The sequence below is a fragment of the Xiphophorus couchianus genome, chromosome 4 (genome assembly GCF_001444195.1).
Source record: "Xiphophorus couchianus chromosome 4, X_couchianus-1.0, whole genome shotgun sequence".
Lineage (NCBI taxonomy): Eukaryota > Metazoa > Chordata > Actinopteri > Cyprinodontiformes > Poeciliidae > Xiphophorus > Xiphophorus couchianus.
The window spans coordinates 13,775,391-13,797,160 of NC_040231.1; the positions used below are offsets into that span (position 1 = coordinate 13,775,391).

The window sequence follows — 21,770 nt, forward strand, 5'->3', positions numbered from 1 at the left end:
ACAGCATTTCAGAGGAATGTGTTGTACTTTTGCCTTCAGTACAATAAATTCCTGTCTTAAGTTGCAAGTCACTTCTTAAAAAAAAAAAAATTATTTTGTAAAAGCTTACAAGTAAAGATAGTATTAATGTTATTTAATAAAGCATTGATGTTTAAAACTGATAAAGTTGGATTCGTATATTTTGTGAAAAAGGTCTATATATTTTTGTAAATACTAAATTTACCACATATTATACTCTGCTCAGTTTTTTCCTGTGAAATTCAATTGACATTTTTACAAAAAAGAAGGCTTTATAACTAACCTCCAGTCTGTTCTAATAAATTAAGACCACTATGAGAATATTTCTAGACTCTATATTGTGTTGTAGGAAAATTGTTGTCCCTCTAAAAATCCTAATATATTTGTTCTCATGTCTTTCTTGCAGCTGATTCCTGTGGTGGCGTAGTCCAAGGCCTGAATGGGACCATAGAGTCTCCTGGTTTTCCCCATGGCTATCCCAACTATGCCAACTGCACATGGCTGATAATAACAGGGGAGAGGAACCGAATACAGCTAACCTTTGTTACGCTGGCACTGGAGGAAGACTTTGATATCGTATCCGTCTATGATGGACAACCATCGCCTGGCAACTTAAAAATGAGGTTTGAAATTATTTTGATATTTTTACCTTCCTTCTTGTTACCGTTTTCTGTGCTTCCTCTTCTGTGCTTTGTAATGCTATGGACTGCATTTTGAGTTTTTCCTACAAATTCGTCCAACTTCTGCTTGGTGGAAACATAAAAATGGGAAAGGGGGCTGTCTGTGTCTTCTCCCCGAAGTTATTTCACTCATAGAGGGATCAGGTGGAGTAACACCTGGACAGATTCCCATTCCAGCAAAGACTTGTATTTGCCAAGCAGTCATGAACACAAACCTACATCTTAGAGCAGAATAGTGTCACTCTTTTTGGATAAAACATAACCCATTAATGTCAACTCCACACAAAAAAAGCGCAAACTGAGTTTCAGACCAACACCCTTCGAGCTGTGCAGTATCAGTGTCACACAACCTGCTGCCCCAAAATACTCTCTGATCTCAAGAGTTTGGTAACGTTGTTAATATTTATTTGAAAAAGAAATTATAGCTTTTTAGTATCAATAATGAACATCGAGTCCTCTTATTGTGTCACTAAAAACAGACTAATTGCAATTACTCCCTCAAGCTGCAAAATGATTAGAATTATATCCTTTTGCAGTTTTTCAGTACTAATTTAGCATTGTTTCAAAAAAAGATTTCACAAAGTTATAGCTAAGGGGCACCGACTGTTTGTCTTGATTAACTTATAATATTCAACAGGCTACATATCAATGAGTTTCTGTTGACAGTAAAAATCAGCGAATAATTTGCAAACTCAATATCCACTCCTCTGTGTTGGATCCACTTTCCTTTTGAGATAAATTTAAAACAGGGAGTCCAATAACTCCAGAGGAAATCATGAAAGGATGAAGATTATAAATACTCAAACTGCTAATGTGGGTAACATTGTTAAAATAAAATAAACTCACTAAGTGTAATTGATATTTTTATGATCATCTTTTGATCATGATCATGATCATCTTTTCTTTTCACAAAATACTTGTGATTTTGCCTGATCACAAGTATGGCTGGAATTATTTTTAATGAATTAAGATGTTCATGACATGACCAACCAATAGAGAACAATGTTAAGATGTCAGTACAAGTTAACATTGTTAAGCTGTACTTAACAATGTGAAGTTAACCAAAATAAAATATTCCTAATATTTCCCTTTGGACCTTTATGTGGACATCTAGTATTTAACACATTGTTAATTATTTTCTCAAAAGTACCATATGTTTTAAAAAGCAGATACACAGACTCAAAATTTGTTCTTGACTTTTAAAAAATATTTCATCCCACTATCAGGGCTTTTCTATTTCATGGGCAGTAATAATTGATATTTGACGACTTATGGCAATAAGTCTTCAGAAAGAAAATGTGTTGATTCTGTCTTTAGCTCCACCATGCTACTTATTGATTTGGATTCCTGTAGTTCCTATAGGAATCATTAGCAGAGTTAGTAGAGAGACAATTAGACCTTTATCGAGTGGACTGAATAAGGCTAATTGGAGTAGAAAGATTTGTTAGGAAAGCATGTGGAAATGTGAACCATAACACAGATATTAATATATTGGGGTTTGATAGAACATATAATGTAACGTTGGGTGAGGACAATGCAAATAACAGAAATGCCCAGAAGCATTTCCTGTCAAACTGAATCCACTGCAATAAGAGAACGGAAACTCCTCTATTTAACAGTTTGCACATTTACCCAAAACAGTCACATACACACACATCCATCCATTGTCATACACAGGAGGGATGCTGGTACCTGTCACCACCTGTCCACAGGCGAGAGGCGGGGTCACCAGTCCATCGCAGGGCAACACAGAGACAGACAGGATAAACAATCATGCATACGCACACGCTCGCCTAAAGAGAGATCAATTAACTTTACCTTGTTTAACCTTGTTTTAAATCTGCACATTAAAACCACAGGGAATTACATTTAAGCTGTTTTGTATAATTATTCTTAGATATCCTCAGTCTGAAGAAAAACCAAACATTTCACAATTTTTGATTGATTTTAAAATGAATATTTTATTGAAGAAATCCATTGACTGTGAAAACCATCCAAAGTAAAAACGAAGTAAGTCGAATTCTATCACCAAGGATTCAACATAAAAGCATATGCAGCATGCTCTGAGATGTGGAGTCACTACAGCAGTGCAGCTTAATATTTTGTTTTGCATGTTTAAAATTTCTAAAACAGTAAAGATTTTGTTGTTTCATCCGATGATCAACAAAAATGCTCAGGGATCTGTGAGGTTTTGATGAATGGGCAGCACTCCAGCTTGGTGAAAGAGGTAGGAATTCTAATATTGCTTCAGAAAGGGCAAAGAGAACAAAATATACAGTACAGAGCTGGTAAAATGAGGATATCTTATTCATAGTGCTCTGTGTGCGTAGGAGGGATGAGCTGGGAATGCACCAAGTGTAAGGTTGTTGGTACAGTTAGATTTTTTTCTTGAAAACACTTCATAGCTATGTCATGTGTCATTGTTTAAAATACATTTTTTTCTGGGTAGATGAGAATAGCCTGTACAGCTGGTGATTGAAAGAAAAGAAAAAAAAGATCAGATCGGGATCTTGTCTCCTGTTTTGCGTTACAAAAGGCTTAGACTGCTGAAGGATATCGTATAAAGATATTTTGTGCAAAATATTAGCTTACATCAACACAGAGGTTGTCCATTACTCAAGGCTATATACAGTGTTTTGAAGTGTGCTTTATTTCAATAAATCCACCATTTGCTTTCCTGCACTTATATTGTTTTTCACCACCTTTTTTTCAAATTTATTTTTTGAACAGTTTGTTTGTAATTTATTCTTCTACCAATAATAAATTAAACTAGTGAACTGGCAGAGCAGGAAAAAACAAAATTATCGTCTCTTCCACTAAAGCTAAAAAACGGTGGAAGTGAAAAAATACTCTCAGACATCACTGCATGTTTGTAGCCTTTTATTAAGCAATGTGATATTTTTGTCAGTCTCGTAGGAGAATAAAATAATATCTTATTCCTTATCATAATCTACGGTGGCAGAAGTTAATTTTATTAACCTGTGTTTAATTGTATTGTTATTATTTCAACAGGGTTGGGAGAAGTCCTAAACATGTTGTGTTTTTCTACTGTCTACTTTTTAGAGGCACAAGAAGGACTAAAAAAGGATTTGTTTGTACTTAGTTGCTTGGCCCTGATGAGATGCAGCAAGATTATTTCGTTAGATCGGTAGTCTCAAGAGACACAATACAGATTCATTAACTTATTAGCCACTTCACTTACTTACTTTCAAAGTAGTTTCTAAAAAGCCCAGCCTTTTAGTTATTGAAATTACTTTCTATTACAACAAAGAAGATAGAAGGGATGTGAAAATAAAATGAGGGAAGGGAAAATAAAAAGTCATTCATATTTGTATGTGTGTACCACTTCAAATACAGGTGTATCTAATTAAAATTGGAGCATGGTATGAAGATTAATTTAATTCATTAACTCAGTTACAAAAGTCAAACTCTTATTATGTAGATACATTACGCACAGAGTGCCATTTTTCAGCCATTCAATTATTTTTGTTTTGGTGAGAAATTTCACCTTAGATAAGTAATCAATTAAAGTTCCGATGCAAAAATGTCGGCCTCTTGAATGTACATCATAAACTGTACAGCGTGTGCCCTCAATACAGTGTTTGGGACTCTTTTGCATCAATTTCTACATTATTGCGGTGTGGAATGAAGGCGATAAGCTTGTGTTTCTGTCAAGGGCTAAAGGAAGCCCGGTTTGATTTAAAGAGCCCTTCATCTCGTCTGCATTGTTTTGTCTGATGTCTTTCATGTTCCTCTTGACCCCATTAGCTACTTTCACTAAACATTTCCATCATATACCTGCAAAGATGAGCCACCTCTGAGCTGCCTCTGGCAATTCATAAATCACAAGTGTAGATCGTGATATCCTGCAAAGATGTAACCTTTCAGAAAGTGTGGAACAACAGGAGGTGCTGTCATTGGTATCAACAGCAGAACAATGCTTACAATCTGTGTTGAAAGTATTCCCATTCTACTCTTCTTGAAACAATAACCTCAGATGAACCAGTTGTACATATTGTGTTGTTGTTAAATAATCTCACATATTTTTCAATTCTCTGTCCTTCGCCCAGGTGGGACACTTCTGACATGATCTCTGATTCAGCTTAAAATAAGGAAAGCAACAGTTGTTGCACCGACTCCGCCAACAGTTCACATCTTGTGAATTTCACTTTTCTTTCCAGTCCTAAAAAGGCTGTGTTCATCCTTATTGTTCATGCATCTTTCTGTGCTACCTGTTATTCTTCCACTCAACTTTCCAGAGCCATCTCTTATTGTGCTTCAGGACAGCACTCTGAATATTTAGCATTTTTGGAAATTACTTTTTTTTTTTTAGATGTATATGTTCATTTTATCTAATGAACTTTAAAATAGATTGTTTTGATGTTTAGAGATGGAAGATGGAGCGTGTCAAAATTATTTCTTCCTGCTTCTTTTGATGAGTGTATCCTCAGCCTCATCAGGATACATATAGCATATGCATTACATAACTATAAATTAATTACTGAAAGGAAACAAAAATGCTGCAGATAACTGTTTTGGCAAAGAACTAAGAAGAGATGCCAGCTGCAACCTTACCATGCTATGTTTTGCATCATCTGCCACCAGAGTTATTTGGTACCTACATTTTTCGAGTGACTCAAATATGCTAAGTGCATTTCAAATGTTCCTCCAGGTCCTCCATGTAAAAAAATATTTAAAAAAATAGTAGAAAACTGGTGTTTTTGTAGCTTGTTGCTTTAAGTGCAGTGAGCTGTTACAATAAGTCTATTCCCACAGCTATTTAGATCACGTAAGAGGTTCTCTATTTTCTCAACGTAGCTCTTCTGTTGATGTTAGCACTTTTCTCAAAACACTGTGCAGGGACAAGTAACATATTGCCTAGTTGAGCCCACTAACCAGTCTTCGTTTTTGCCCTTGGGGTCTCCAAAGCACCAACACTCTTGTTGTATCCAGCTACATACTTAGATTTATGTCCACTATCAAAGACTGCAACTTATCTTTACGTTAAATAAATTGGGCTGACAATACAATATAGGGCCTGATTTCAATTATTCTTTTGTCACTACTTGTCTTCCTGAGCTCCAGTTGTCGGTTAGCTGAAAAATCCTCCTCCTCCTCCTTTCTGATTTCTTTCTGAATACTGAGACTTGCTAAAATCAACCAGTCAAGCTGTCGACATGGACAGTGCAATGAAGCTTTAAGGAGCTGCCTTCTCTGTCTTTGCTCAAACAGAGGTGCACATAAGGCATGGGATATACTCTGTCTTCGTTTTGCACTCACTGGTTTTACTGCCCTCAGAATTTTGTGTGGGAAACACTGCAATATCATATATAGAAGAATTGTTGAACTGCATCTGTGCCCCCTTCTTACCAGTCCCTGCTGTGCGTCAGCAGCACTAACTCTGCTCCATCCCACTCACTCTGATGGCTGATGTCAACAGTGTGAAAATATTTATCTCAAACTGAAGAGCTTGTCTCTTACTCAGACATTATTACCTCTGTTATATGTCTTAGAGTAGAAACGAAACTTCATCCATCTATCCATCCATATCTATATCTATATAGATATACAGTATATAAATATAGATGTAGATCTATATGTATAAATCTCTCTAAATATCTCTCTCTCTCTCTTTGTGTATATATATACTCACACAGCTCTGTAAAAAACTAAGAGTCCACTGCACTGAACCCCATTGAAAACCTCCTGGTAGTTCCACCACATATTGTTTTCTGAACTCTTCCTGAGTTAAAACCTAATGAATTCATTCACAGAATTCATTATTCTGTAAATGAATATGAATTTGTCTTCTTTGCGTTATTTGAAGTCTGAAAGCTTTGCATCTTTTTAGTTACTTTGACCATTTCTCATTTTCTGCAAATAAATAAAAAATTTTTGCTTTGACTTTCAGAGACAAGTTGTCAGTAGTTCATAGAATAAGAGAACAATGTTCATTTTACTCAAACATATACCTATAAAAGTAAAATCAGATAAACTGATAATTTTAAGGGTTTTTTCCAGAGCTGTATATATATAGAAAGAGATATAGATGGATAGATGGAAAATTTGAAGTCACCCCTAAGCTTTAACCCACTGGTGTCAAACTCCAGTCCTCAAGGGCCGGTGTCCTACAGTTTTTAGATGTGCCACAGGTACAAAACACTGGAATGAAATGGCTTAATTACCTCCTCCTTGTGTAGATCAGTTCTCCAGAGCCTTGCTAATGACCTAATTATTCTATTCAGGTGTGGTGCAGCAGAAGCACATCTAAAAGTTGCAGGACAGCGGCCCTCGAGGACTGGAGTTTGACACCCCTGCTTTAATCTGTTGAAGAACACTGGTAGTTTCTAGTTACAAGATCAGAACATATTTGAAAACATGCTTTTCTTTCAAAGGCATATTGAGAGGACTGTATTGAATGCACAACCTTTTCTTGTGTATTTGACAGTAAGAGGAGTGTGTGGTGTTCCTGGAATGTCTGTGTGTACGTGTGCATGTTTTCCATTTCAGCAAAGTTCTTTAATGTAAAAAAACAATCATAAATAAATCAAAATTAGTTGCTGGATTATTTGGTTCAGTAACTCAAAAAAACAAAAAAACTAAAACAGAGTCTCTTGGACCTGGATAAAGACATGCACCAAGTTCTTCAAAGAGCTTGTCAAGTAGGTTATTCTAAGCCTCTGGGTGGAGATGCCACAGTTATTCTGTGGACTCAGGAGGTTTTAGATTGTTTTTTCTCTAAGATCAAGGTTCTGTGATATAAATCGTACCTCCAAAAGAACTTTAAAAACATATTTTCAGTATTCAGACAAGCTGTGAACATTTGCTAATCCTTGACCGTTAAATTTATTGCATGGAAGAGGGAAACTATTTGCATGGCATTGACACATGTGTTGAACTACCTTCCACTTGTTTCAGATCTTTACTGGCTTCATTCCAGTTTGATGTTGACGGGGACACAACCCAAAGGATGCACACAACCATATAAACACATGGGCTGAAAAACTAACCAAAACCAACTCCTTACAAAAAGAAGGTTGCAGTTCACTCTCAGCCCTGCTGTGTGGGTTGACTTCCCTGCAGAGATAAAAAATAATCAACTAGGCTAATTATCTAAGAAAGTTGTATGGATCAGAAATTATGGTACAAGACAGATAGCAGAATTGGGGAAGTGGCATCTCCTCATATTACTGATGCTTATAGAAAGGGAGGCAGTTACAGTTTAAAGATGTTAACTTATGCATGCATATTAAAATATTACTTGTGATGACTTACGATAAATCTGCAGTGTCCTAAGTTAGTATCAGTGAGATGCATTACTCATGATATAATAATTAAAATAGCAATTTTGGTACTGTGTTTACTGAAATAGTAACACAGGTGAAACCTATTGGAAGAAGCTCTGGATCCATCCTTTGATTTTTAAGGAGCTTATTGCAAAGCCTAGATGCACCAGAAATTTTTATTTGACTGAAAAACAGTTTTTGCAAGAGTTTCAAAATCTTTTGTCAAAAATAGCAACCTTGACTGACTTGACTGCTCAAGTTGCCGTTAAGGTAGAGTTTTGCATAAATTAGAAAACATATTTTTTGGTATGCAAATGTCTTCTTTTTCTTCATGGAGAGCATTCACCACAGCCTGCATGGAATATGTAAGCAGTTGTAAAACCTGACATTTTATGTTATACGAGCATAATCTTTGTGTCATACAAACACAGCAGCATTACTGTGATTATCACTCTTCCTTTCATTATTGGCATACATCTTAAATTTAAACATGTAGTACTTTTTTCCTGCTTTGCTTGGCCCAATTAAATACTTGAATCCATTGTGGGTACACCGGGTGTTGGAGCAACACCCCCAGAGCACAACCACCCAATTGCATCCTCAGTTTTAATGCACTTCAGATAGACACACCTGAATTCATGACAACATTTCACATAGCATAGACACCAATGCAAACAACAGGGACAAAGGCAGGGAGACAGAGTGCAGGAGTTGCTACATTGCAGCATGGCCCTCTTTTGCTCCTGGCACTGCTGCCTTGGCAGGGACTGGTGGTGTGTGGTCACCTTGGAGGCCTCCCCTTGTGTTTTGTTGTTTGTATGGGGTCTTGGATCACTCAGTAGTGTGTTGGATTCCTGGCTAGTGGAGGAATTATGAGAATTATCTGTAGTTAAATGTTTTTGGGTAAACCAATGTTTAAACTGTGCTGTCATCGCAAAGCACAGCTTAGCCTCTGTTAGCCTTAGTGAACAAAGCTGACAAGAACACATTTTTTCCCCTTTTAAACTTTGAGGATTTAGATCTCTTAAATTAAGTTAACTCAGTTCATTTTCTACATGGATAGTTGTTATGTTAATTCTTCCTCTCGGGCTTAACATCAGTCTTTTTTATGCTCTGGGATATTATTTGAAATGTTTTGCTGAAACTGACTCTCAGATCAGCATCAGTAAGTAGGAAACGAGACTACAAAAAAAAAAAAAAAAACAGGAAATGTTAACGAGAATATGTGCAAAAGAGTGGAATGACAACTTATTAAACAGTTTTGGAAGATTTAACAGTTGCAAGACTTGTTTGTCCTTGTCTGTGACCTCAAAGTCTTGTAAATCCTTTATAATAATGGGGAACATCTGTCAAAGACAAGATGACAGGAGTCGATGCAGAATAGATGTAATAAAATTTTAGCTGTAAATGTGATGTGCTAAAACAACCCAAAGTATCACTTAATCTTAAATGAATCTTCCTTCGTTCCGTCCTCTATTTCTTCCTTCCTGAATTAAAATCAGCAGGTACAATATTTAATGTTTTCTGCTTAGATTTATAAAATTAAACAAGGTGTCTGTCATGCTGAGGTCTAACTTCTTAGCCCACATGCAGAACAACACCAGAAGCCGAGATTGATTAAAGAGATTTATTACAACCAAGGGGAAGGGGGAAAAAAAAAACAGATAAACAATCCGGGAGCGCTTGGGACTGGATCTCAGGTCAGCTAGGGAAGAAACAGACGGTAAATTTGGGGTCGATGAAATTTGGAGATGGCGCTGACTGAGAGCTTACCTCCGATCAGGAGGAGAAAGGACTGGGGAAAAAACCTGGGAAATCCGGAGTCTGTTTTGAGGCGCGGAGGGCTGCGGGCTGCGGCGGCGTTGGAGGACGGACAGGTAAGTCTGAACTGTTCTGCCAGAAGCAGGCTGCCGAGCTGTAGGTTCGGAGGGGTCCTGGGCTGGATCTATCTTCAGCACGTATCTGGTCACTCAGCTGAAAAAAGGTCAGAGACACAGGTGGATCAGAATTCAGGAAGCAAACAGGAAGAGTAGAGCTGGAGTGAGCCGGTACCATAACTAGCTAACAATCTGGCAGGGAAGTGTCAGCAGCCTTCTCCAGTTATACAGCTCCTGATGGCAGAATGGTTTCAGGTGCGTGGTTCAGGAGACGCCCTCAGATGGAACAAGGCCTCCAGCGCCCTCTGGTGGATGAACAGCTCCGGATCCCAACAGTACCCCCCCCTCAACGACCGCCACCCGGCGGTCCAACCGAGGAAGGCAGGGAGGAACGATAATCAGAAATCAAAGAAGGATCTAAAATAAAAGAACCCGGAACCCACATCCGATCCTCCGGACCGTAGCCCTCCCAGTCGACCAGGTACCGCCAACCCCGGCCCTGTCGACGGGAGTCCACGATCCGACGGACGGTGTAAGCCGGGTGCCCATCAATCACCCGGGGGGGTGCAGGGGGCCCGGACGGAGGGCACAGCGAGCTGGTCAGAACAGGCTTGATCTGCGAGACGTGGAACGTGGGGTGGATACGGAGAGAAGAAGGCAGACGTAACCGGACAGCAGTAGAACTGATGACGGACTCGATCTTGTATGGGCCAATAAAACGAGGAGACAACTTCTTGGTCATGGATTTCAGTGGGATGTTCCTGGTGGACAACCAAACTTGCTGACCAGGTGCGTAGTCAGGAGCAGGACGTCTCCTCCGATCAGCGAAACGGCGGTTCCGTTCAGAAGAACGATTTAGGGCTGTGACAGTGTTCCGCCAAATGGAACGACAGCGGCGAATGTGGTGCTGGACCGATGTAACGGCAAGCTCCTTCTCATCCGCCGGAAACAATGGAGGCTGGTACCCTAAGGAGACCTCAAAAGGAGAGAGACCGGTAGCTGATGAGACGTGAGCGTTGTGTGCATACTCAGCCCAATGTAGGAACTGGCTCCAGTCAGTGGGGTTGGTGGAGGTGAGGCATCTGAGTGTAGACTCGAGCTCTTGATTCATGCGCTCGGTTTGTCCGTTCGACTGAGGGTGATAACCAGAAGATAGACAGACTTTAGCTTCCAAGGCGGCACAAAAGTGTTTCCATACCTGAGCGGTGAATTGAGGTCCTCTGTCTGATAGGATCTCCTGCGGAATGCCATGCAGTTTGAAAACGTGTTTAACCAAGAGCTGAGCGGTCTGCAGAGACGTGGGCAGTTTTCTTAGCGGAATGAGGTGGCAGGCTTTGGAAAAGCGATCAACCACAGTGAAAATGGTGGTCATTCCTTTGGATACAGGTAACCCAGTAACAAAATCAATTGCAATGTGCGACCAGGGTCGTTTGGGGATGGGCAGAGGTTGAAGCAGACCAGAAGGGGGCTGATGAGACGATTTGTTTCGGGCACAAACTGAGCAGGCCAAGACAAACTCTTTAACATCTTTGTGTAGTGATGGCCACCAAAAACGACGGGAAATTAGGGCTATGGTTCTACTGGTTCCAGGATGGGCTGAGAATTTTGTTGTATGCATCCAATTAATTAACCTAGCTCTGACTGAAGATGGAACATACGTACGGTTGGGCGGCCCAGTACCAGGGTCCGGCTCGGACAACAGTGCGTGTTCTATGATGTCGGAAACCTCACAGGAAACTGACGCAACTGTACAACTGGGGGGCAGAACATTGGCTGGTGTCTCAGACTCTTCAGTAGAGTAGAGTCGGGACAGAGCGTCTGGTTTGATGTTCTTGGACCCAGGTCGGTACGTGATGGACAGGTTGAAACGGGAAAAGAAAAGAGACCAGCGGGACTGACGGAGATTGTGTCTTTTGGCGGATTGAAGGTACGACAGATTCTTATGGTCTGTCCAGACCAAAATGGGATGCTCTGCGCCCTCCAGCCAATGTCTCCATTCCTCCAGGGCTAATTTGATGGCGAGAAGTTCTCTGTCTCCAACATCGTAGTTCCTTTCAGCAGGGGAGAGTCTACGAGAGAAAAAGGCACAGGGGTGAGTCTTTTGGTCAGATTCGGAACGCTGAGAAAGCACAGCTCCGACTCCTGAGTCCGAAGCGTCAACCTCTAGGATGAACTGTTTCGTGATGTCCGGCTGAATGAGGATAGGAGCATTAGCAAACCGAGTCTTCAGCTTTTTAAAAGCCGTTTCTGCTTCGGGGGACCAGTGGAAGGATCTCTTAACTGAGGTTAAAGCAGTCAAGGGTTGGGCTGTCTGACTATAGTTCCTGATGAACCTCCGATAGAAATTAGCAAACCCCAGAAATCGTTGAAGTTGTTTTCTATTCTCTGGGGTAGGCCAGTCTAGAACAGCTTTGATCTTCTCCTCCGATGGTCTTACCTGTCCGCCCTCGAGCACGAATCCCAGGAAGGTGACTGATGGGCGGTGAAATTCGCACTTCTCAGCCTTTACAAACAATTTATTCTCCAGCAGTCGCTGGAGAACAAATCTTACATGTCTCTTATGTTCTGACAGAGTCCTGGAATAGATCAATATGTCATCAAGATAAACAAAAACGAAAATGTTCAAAAAATCTCTCAAAACGTCATTAACTAAGGCTTGGAAACAGGCAGGTGCGTTTGACAGGCCGAAAGGCATCACTAAATATTCGAAATGGCCCAGAGGTGTCTTAAAGGCGGTTTTCCACTCATCACCCTCCCGGATCCTGAGAAGGTGATAAGCGTTTCTTAGATCTAATTTAGTGAAGACAGTAGCTTCCTGAACTGGTTCAAACGCTGAAGCTAGGAGAGGTAGCGGGTACTTATTCTTGATGGTGATCTGATTTAACCCCCGGTAATCTATACAGGGTCGAAGGGAACCATCTTTTTTGCCCACGAAGAAAAACCCCGCCCCGAGCGGAGAAGACGAGGGGCGAATTATTCCTGCGGCTAGTGACTCATTAATGTATGTCTCCATACTTTCCCTTTCTGGTTTGGAGATATTATACAGCCGACTGTTGGGCAGAGGCGCTCCAGGTAGGAGATCTATGGCGCAGTCATATGGGCGATGCGGAGGTAGAGAGAGAGCACTAGCCTTACTGAACACAGGGGCTAAGTCATGGTAGTCTGGAGGGAGAGTAGCGAGATCGGGTGGCGAGATTGCCTCCTGCCGGTTTGCCGGTGACTGACCCGTCGGCACGGCAGAGCGGAGACAGGTGGAGTGACAGGAAATAGACCAGGATTCAATATGCCTCTTAGACCAATTTATTCTGGGGTTATGAAGAAAAAGCCAATCGAAGCCCAGGACAACAGGTGAGTTGGCAGCCGGGAAGACAAAAAATGATAATGTTTCACGATGGTTACCTGAAACCAGGAAATCCAACGGCTTAGTCTGGTGTGTGATGTCAGGTAGTTCCTTGCCGTCTAACGCTGCAACTCTGAGGGGTGTGGCTAACGGATAGGTCTCTATGTCTAGTTGCCGGACTAAGTTTGAATCGATTAAATTTTTCTCACAACCAGAATCTATCATGGCGGATAACGTCAATGATTGATCATCGGTGAACAGTGTAGCTGGTAGCAGCAGACGAGGAGAATTTCCAGACTGTAGATGGTCCGCCAGTCTCCTCATTTCCTCTGGCGGACCACGGCTTTTGCCTTGGAGGGGCAGGTGGAGATGCGATGTCCAGATTCACCGCAGTACAGACAGAGGTTCTCTTTGAACCTTCTTAGTCTTTCTTCCGGGGAAAGCCGAGTACTCCCGATCTGCATCGGCTCCGTTTCGGCTGGTTCTGAAGATGGAAAAGCAGAATTACTGGTCTTGTCAGAACATAATCTCACCAACGGGTGGCAACTCTTGGCTCTTTCCCTATTTCTGGAGCGTAGCCTATTATCCAACCGGATGGTGAGGTTTATCAGTTCCTCCAGGGTCTTAGGCTCATCTAAAACCGCTAACTCATCTTTTATCGAGTCGTTTAATGCATGGAAATATGCGCTCTTGAGAGCCGTCTGTCCCCAACCTGAAGCTGCTGCCTTAATCCTGAAGTCAATAGCAAACTCAGCCACCGATCTTCTGCCCTGTTTCAGTTCTAGCAGACTTCGGGAATCCGATGTTTTATCTGTATCCTGGTTAAAAGCCTGCTTAAACTCATCCAAAAAGTCATCAAACGAGTATCCGTAATCTGCGGAGTTGAGAAATCTAGCCTCGGCCCATTCTAGCGCTTTTCCTGATAGATGTGACAAAATGAAAGAAATCTTTCTTCCATCATGGAGGAAGCTCTGAGGGGAATGATTGAAGATAATGGTACACTGAAACAAAAATCCTCTACACTTGCTGACTTCTCCAGAAAATCTTTCAGGCAGGGACGGACGGAAATCTGAAACTGTAGAGCGAACCGAATCCACAGACCTGGAAGTAGATTGTGGATCCGGAACTGGAGCGGGTGCTGGGGCGACCGCAGAAGCCTGTGAGCTAGTTCCTTGCAAATAACTTGCAATCTCCTCTAATCGGCGGTTTGTTTCCGCTTGACGATTGTTTAACTCTCGCAACGCGGCGTCATGGTTCTGAATGAGAGTGTGCTGTTGTTCCAAGGTTTTCCGGAGTGTTTCCGCAGGGCTAGGTTGTTGGCCAGATTGTTCTGTCATGCTGAGGTCTAACTTCTTAGCCCACATGCAGAACAACACCAGAAGCCGAGATTGATTAAAGAGATTTATTACAACCAAGGGGAAGGGGGAAAAAAAAAACAGATAAACAATCCGGGAGCGCTTGGGACTGGATCTCAGGTCAGCTAGGGAAGAAACAGACGGTAAATTTGGGGTCGATGAAATTTGGAGATGGCGCTGACTGAGAGCTTACCTCCGATCAGGAGGAGAAAGAACTGGGGAAAAAACCTGGGAAATCCGGAGTCTGTTTTGAGGCGCGGAGGGCTGCGGGCTGCGGCGGCGTTGGAGGACGGACAGGTAAGTCTGAACTGTTCTGCCAGAAGCAGGCTGCCGAGCTGTAGGTTCGGAGGGGTCCTGGGCTGGATCTATCTTCAGCACGTATCTGGTCACTCAGCTGAAAAAAGGTCAGAGACACAGGTGGATCAGAATTCAGGAAGCAAACAGGAAGAGTAGAGCTGGAGTGAGCCGGTACCATAACTAGCTAACAATCTGGCAGGGAAGTGTCAGCAGCCTTCTCCAGTTATACAGCTCCTGATGGCAGAATGGTTTCAGGTGCGTGGTTCAGGAGACGCCCTCAGATGGAACAAGGCCTCCAGCGCCCTCTGGTGGATGAACAGCTCCGGATCCCAACAGTGTCAGTTGGTAATGTTGGACAAAAACGTGTCCCTGCTATGTAATAGCAAAGTTCTTGTTTACTTAAATTTTTCTCTCAGTTACATCAAGTTTGCAGATTTCCAGCACTTTCTTGTTAATCTTTCTCAAGTAGCTTAGATATTTTCTCCTACAAAGGTAAAATAAAGAGGTTGTTGAATCATATCACATTTGTTCCACAAACAAGGCAGAGCACAGACACACCCAGGGCAAATCATAAAATCACTAACGAGCCCTTGTACATAATTAGTCACCAAAACGTTGAAAAGAAAAGTGTTTACTCTGAAGGTCATTTTAAGTAAGTGTAAGTAGCATGTAGCAAAGTAAGCTATTTTCCTCTGGATTGCAAGAACAGTTTATTAGAAACTTGGAAACTTGGTTTTCATTTCACATAAATGAAAACAAATATTGCCAGCTTCCCTTTTCACTAAGAAATACACAAATGTACTGTAAAGATGTGTTAAAATTAATTGCAGTCCAACATCACTAACCAGGTCAAACATCGATTTTGACAGAAGTCATTTTTCTACATGGCAAATAATTCAGCAGTAAGTGTAGATTAATAGAAACAGTTCATTTTGATTTCAAAGCTAAATCGGAGAACATTTAGTGACTAGAATATTGTTGCAACTAAATCCATCAACAGCTACATATAGCCTTGTTTTCAGATTCATAAGTGTTGATATATAGTATTTTGTCTAATATTATCTAACGCTTAAATCAATTTTTAACGATAAAATGATTTTGTTCAACAAAAACAATTATTTCTCATCTTTGTTACAAACATGGCCTCACATAAAAGCTACTCGCTATAAATTTTTGAAGCTTCAGTAAAAACTGAAGACACAAAGGAAAACCACATAAAAAATGCAACACTTCTAGTTTAGATACCACCTTTTCTGGTAGAGGGAAACCAAATTGAACTGATTACATCTAGCTACAAATTGCATTTATGCTCAAACACAACTCAGATTACAGTGACTGTAAAACGGACACACTTTTTGAAGAAAATAGGCCAATGCTAGATAACCAGGCAATGGAACTAATCCAGGAGTATGGAAGGGGAGAAGTAAAGTGAGAAAGAACATGGAGAGGGATGAAGGTGGGACTTCAGAGGAAAAGAGAAACACAGGACCATAGAAGGACTTAAACCTACTCACACACACACACTGCATACACACAGATGGAGGATACTAAAGCTAGTAGAACTAAGTCCCTCTGCGCTTGGTAGGTCTGTCCATCTGTCTGTGTCCTATTGTATCTTTGATAATTCTCTAAGCTGCTTCTACTTGTCACCAACACATCAGAAAGTTGAGTACACTTTCACTGTTCTGCAGAGACTAAAACAGGCACTGAAACTCAGCATGATGCATGATTTATACCTTATAAGCATTTTTTCATTCTCTCGTTCCTTCATTTGCCCACCCAACTGAGTTCTGCAGCGTCAGTGGCTAACAAGATTATAAATGTGCTCATCACAAGACGGCTTAAACAAAAATTGTGAAAACGTATGCTGTGAATATCAAAGACTATTTTAGGTTTGAAAGAAAAGTTTTAAAAAGTGTGTAGATGGCTGCATTAAGGAGATTGGCAGCTGCAATCAGCACACAGCCACAGTGGTTGTAAAAAAAAAACAAACACATTTACTCCTGTGGCATAATACACCTCTCTCCTTTTCACATGAATGCTCATTATGATCTAAACATTCAGTTCTAGGAAAAGCATGCAAAATGAGCCTGTACATTATGCAGGTAATTATTTCTGCAGGGTGCCCACCTTTATATGTCAATTTATACACATCTTGTGATGTTTTTGTTGGAATGCAGCAAATTATTATTGTTATTGTGCAATTATATTATCAACAAAGAGAAACACACCGTACATGCAAATACTTACACCTTAAGGCAATTTTGAATCACCAATTAACCTAAAATGAATGGTTTTGCATTTTGGGAGAAAAAGGAAAAACCCTCAAGTGTTTGCAGAAAACGAGCAAACCTCTCACTGAAAGACTCCAACTGAGATCCAAACCTGCCATCTTTTAGCTACGCGACCCTCCACACTGGCTCTTAACTATTGTAGCCAGAATCAGTAACACATTAATACTGACAAATATTTTTTACAGTTATAAAAATGAGAATAAAGGTTAGTTTTAACAGTTCTCTCTCTAATTTCTTCAAATTTATGTATCAGATTTACACAATATGGCTAAAAGGTGTAAATAGTTTATTTTGATTGAATTTATTGATTCATTAAGCTACAAATGATGTTACTTTTATTATCTTTGTATTTTATTCTTCATTATTTTTATATATGTAAAGGATTTAATTTGTCTAGTTGTACCAAAAATGTTTTTTTATCATAAAATTTGCGTTTTCTTTAAATTGAAGTCTGAAAACATAAATATAATTGTGGTTCCTTAATTTCACAAAAAAATAACTAACTAAATAACAGCAATAATAATGGTATGAATGTCCTATGATAAAGATCTTGATTCTTAGCAATGATCTGGCTTATTATTCTATAATAATGTTTATACTAGTTCATGCCTGCTGTATTTTAAAGGCCTAAAGTCTCAGAAGCTCAATAAGTCATTTCATAAATAGTGTTGATGTGGCGCACAAGGACCCCTTGATGTTCTTTATGGTATTGTTGATGATTCTCCAGTTTCCAACAAAGCCAGGAGGATTTTGCCAGCACAGAAATGAATTTATTGTATCATTGTCAAGAATAAAAGTGGCTCGAAGGATCTATGGTCGCTGCAGCAGGCTGTGGACTGATGCTGAGATCAGCTGTTGGGCTGGACAGTGGGACTGATGAGAACATTTAGATCTGCAGGCTCCCTGCCTCACCAAACACCTGTTACTGCTGAGAGACAGCAGGTGGGTGAGTGATACAGAACCAAAGATGGAGCAATAAGATAAATAAATAAATAAAAAGTCCAGGTAGAGAGAGAACAGAGAAACTGAGATTTAGGCGAGTGGAGGGATGCCATGTGAGCAAGGATGAAATAGAGGGAAAGCATAAAAAGACATTGTAAAGCATATACAAGTAGGTAGTTTTCACTCTGACCTGAGATGAACTAAAATGTTATATTAACACACACACACACACACACACACACGCACACACACCCCCGCACACACCGGGATAACTACCATCCTTGGTTATTATTTGCCACAGATTTAGTTTTGGCTCTGTCACTGAGGTTTTACTTCAGCAAAACATCTGACTCAGTTTAGTTTTAACACTTAGATGGAACATAATGATTGATGGTTGATAGTGAAAGGGCACTGAAGCAAGAGCAAAAAGTGTGGGTCAGCAAATATAGCATGAAGAAATCAGACTGAAAGAGGAAAAATTGCAGCGGTTTCAAAATCTCCCTCAGAAAACTCTCAAATTCTTTATAGAACAATTCCAGGTGAAGCTTTTACATGCTGTCTGATTGGCATGTCTTTATGTTAGATTTAATGACCAAACTAATGTTGATTAGGTCTAATTTCTTTTAAAGTGACTCTGAACAATCAATGCAGAAAACAGCTGGGATGTTGATGGTGTAAGAGTGATGGGGGGATTATTTCCTGCAGACTTTGGGTCTCAAAGTAACAACTGAGCCTTGTTATAATGCCACTGAACACTCAACCATATCTATTCCTTTGTGACCAGAGTACCCATCTTCAGATGGCTCCTTCTACCAGGATATCAAAGTTCAAATAACGTCAAGCAGGTTTCTCTGAACAGCAAAAAGTTTGCTGTACTCTAACGACGTCCAGTCACCAGGTCTCAGTCCAATAGAGCATGTTTGTTGTAGAATGGGACATTGACATCATGGATGTGCAGCTGACAAAACTGCTGGAACTGAGTGAAGCCATCATGCCAATATGGACCAACATTTCTGAGAAACCACAAGAAATTCTGGAGGGAACATGGGTTTCAACCCAGTGACTATCAAGGTGTTTAAAAAGACCATTGACTTGTTAAGTGGTTGTTGAATGTGCCTGGATATCAGGATTATATTGTCTCTGCTCAAAGAAGGTGGCCAACATCCAGCATTTCAAGCCTTTGATTTTTATCAATTTAGTGATTTTTGTTGTTTTTACTGCATAATTCCGGCTTTTGTTTTTTATATATTAAATCAACTATTTAGGAATCAAGCAATTATTCCAATGGGCATATTCCTTTTTTACAGTAACCATGAATCATACCTTAAATAAAAAACCTTACCTTCATTTTCATGATGTTTATTTTTTCAGTGTTGCCTTTCCTGTTGCTAGGTGTAACATATTTTGACAGTGGTAGAGTTTCTTTCCATTTATTTTTAATGTCACAGCTGTTTTCAAAGTGGGAAATGAATAAAGTAATCCTTTAAATAGTTTCAATTCAAATACAGGCTTTGCAGTCACGTTTAGTAATTGTTAGGATTACTGCAAGAAGGGGTAATGGAAAAGAACATTTTAGCAACAGGAATAAACATGATAAATAGTTCAATAAGAAATTACATTTTATTCTGAATAGCGTGTTTGTAATTCGTAATGGAAAAATGACTTAGAATCCAAAACAAAGTGTTTGTATTTGGTAGGAACAAGGTCACTGTGCTCACTGTCGTCATCCTCTCTGAACAGTATTTTTCATGAGCCTGTGGTTGTGTAACCGGCCTGCAGTCTGATTTACCTGTAGTGGAATAAACAAAATCAGTGACTTTCCTACAGGGAGGGATATATTATCATATTAAACATCCTCATTTCCATCTGGAGACTCCGGTCAGAAATTACCTCAGATCCGTGTAAATTGTGATTTTCTGACTTTACAAGATAACAGATCTATAGAAATAATTTCTCTCCCTTTCTCCCTTCCCTCAGGCGTAATTGTTGATTTATTTTTTGCATTGAAAAATAAAAATCATACATCATAAGTTGCTGTAGCGTTTGCAGGCATTTCCATGCGAGGCCTCTGGCACTTCTTTCCACACTGGTTGACTGGCTGACTAACCAGCTGGCTGAATGGCTGGCTGTCAATTCAGAACATCTGAGCTGGCATTTATCCAGAAACATCTCCTGCTGTTTTTGCCCCCGCAGGGTATTTGCTGAACAATAATACAGAATCTACACTTCCTGAAAATACGGATAAAAAGAAGAAAAAGAAAAAAAGGGTTGTTTGTTTTATATCAAGGTGTAGAGGCTGGCTGATAGAAAGCTAGTTTGAAATCGGTCCAAAAGAAGCCTTTGTTCAAGAGCAACATCAATGTGCAAACAGGAAAACACTTTGATGTGAGAGGCAAATATCAAATGATTCTCTCTGTTTTCCATAACCCTTTTTACCCTAAATCCTGCACACTCTAGGAAACATATAGACATAAAACAGAGAAAATGTACTAAACAACCATAAATATCAATCATTTTAAAAACTTTTTTCTTTATTTGAATATGACACAAATACTTCACAATCTGGGTATTATTGTTGTTTCTCTACATGGATCTGTAGTTGTGGGTGTACTAATTAGTTTTTGGTTAAATTTATTACAATATAACATAGAATTGTCCTGGTTTTATTTGGTCTCCAAGTTGTTTAAATTTTGCTTCACAAGCTCACAAAATCAGCTTTCTAAAACAATCTATTATTGTTTTCAGCCATATTAGTCTGACAATAGAACATATATATTTATGCAACACTCATGCAACTCAGTTCAGCTTTTTTTATATAGCACAGATTCACAATAATTGCCATCAAAAACACTGCATTCTACCTACATAGGTCATGGCTTAGAAAGTCATTAAACATAATAAATTAGTCCTGTGTTTCATATATACATCTGTTGAAATTCAATATGCAAATGAAAAAGAGTTAATGTAACTTTTCCGAATTTCCATACCAGTAAATCTGGACCCTGTCCGAAACTGTAAAAAAAACAAACAAACAAAAACACACACACACACAAAGTTGCATAACTTATACTGTAGGTGAGGTCAACACATAAAAGTCCAGATCTAATGTCAGCTCTCAGCAGAGAGAGACATGAATTCATTGAAAGTTTTTTTGGAGCCATTAATGATCAAGCTATGAGTGTTTTAGCTGAAGTGAAGTTAAACTATTACACTACATAAAACAAAACACTAAATAAAACCAAACTAACTAAAACTTAGTCTCGCAAAATAGTGTTTTTCAAAAAGAAGAGATTTAGTGCTGTCAAAATTTTGGAATTTGAAAAAAAAAAAAGACATTTGAATAAAAAATAAAAGCTATGTCCTCAGGTTTACTCAACTAATTTTTACAATATTAGCTCGTTTGCTTTCAATTATGGGATTATAGCAGAAGCTAATTCGCATAAGCAGTCATGTCAGTATCTATAATATTCACCTCGTTTATTTTGATGTTACTGTGTCTCCTATTTTTTTTAGGTTACATTTACTTTTTTGTGAGTAAGCAAGACAGTTTATTTGGTGGAATTAAATGTGAGATAAAAATTCTCCTAACATTAGAGTGCAAAAAAAACCCAACAGTAGACAGGAAGTGTTTGCTGTCTATGTGCTCATTACCACTGTTATTACTTCTTCTGAACTTTTGAC

The 21,770-nt window shown here is 39.6% G+C and overlaps 1 protein-coding gene and 1 long non-coding RNA gene across 5 annotated transcripts in view; one reads left to right on the forward strand and one right to left on the reverse strand.

The window, feature by feature from the left end:
- LOC114143174 (CUB and sushi domain-containing protein 1) overlaps nucleotides 1-21,770 on the forward strand; it is a 437,499-nt gene that overhangs the window by 111,470 nt on the left and 304,259 nt on the right. For all 4 annotated transcript variants that reach the window (XM_028014977.1, XM_028014979.1, XM_028014978.1 and 1 more), the window contains exon 2: nucleotides 425-641. In XM_028014977.1, coding sequence (XP_027870778.1) covers nucleotides 425-641 — 217 coding nt within the window. The remainder of the gene's footprint in view (nucleotides 1-424; nucleotides 642-21,770) is intronic.
- Nucleotides 9,866-13,041, reverse strand: LOC114143175 (uncharacterized). The gene is made up of 2 exons (XR_003595186.1): nucleotides 12,195-13,041; nucleotides 9,866-10,312 (listed from the first exon to the last, which is right to left on the reverse strand). It is a non-coding gene; the product is annotated as an uncharacterized LOC114143175 (long non-coding RNA).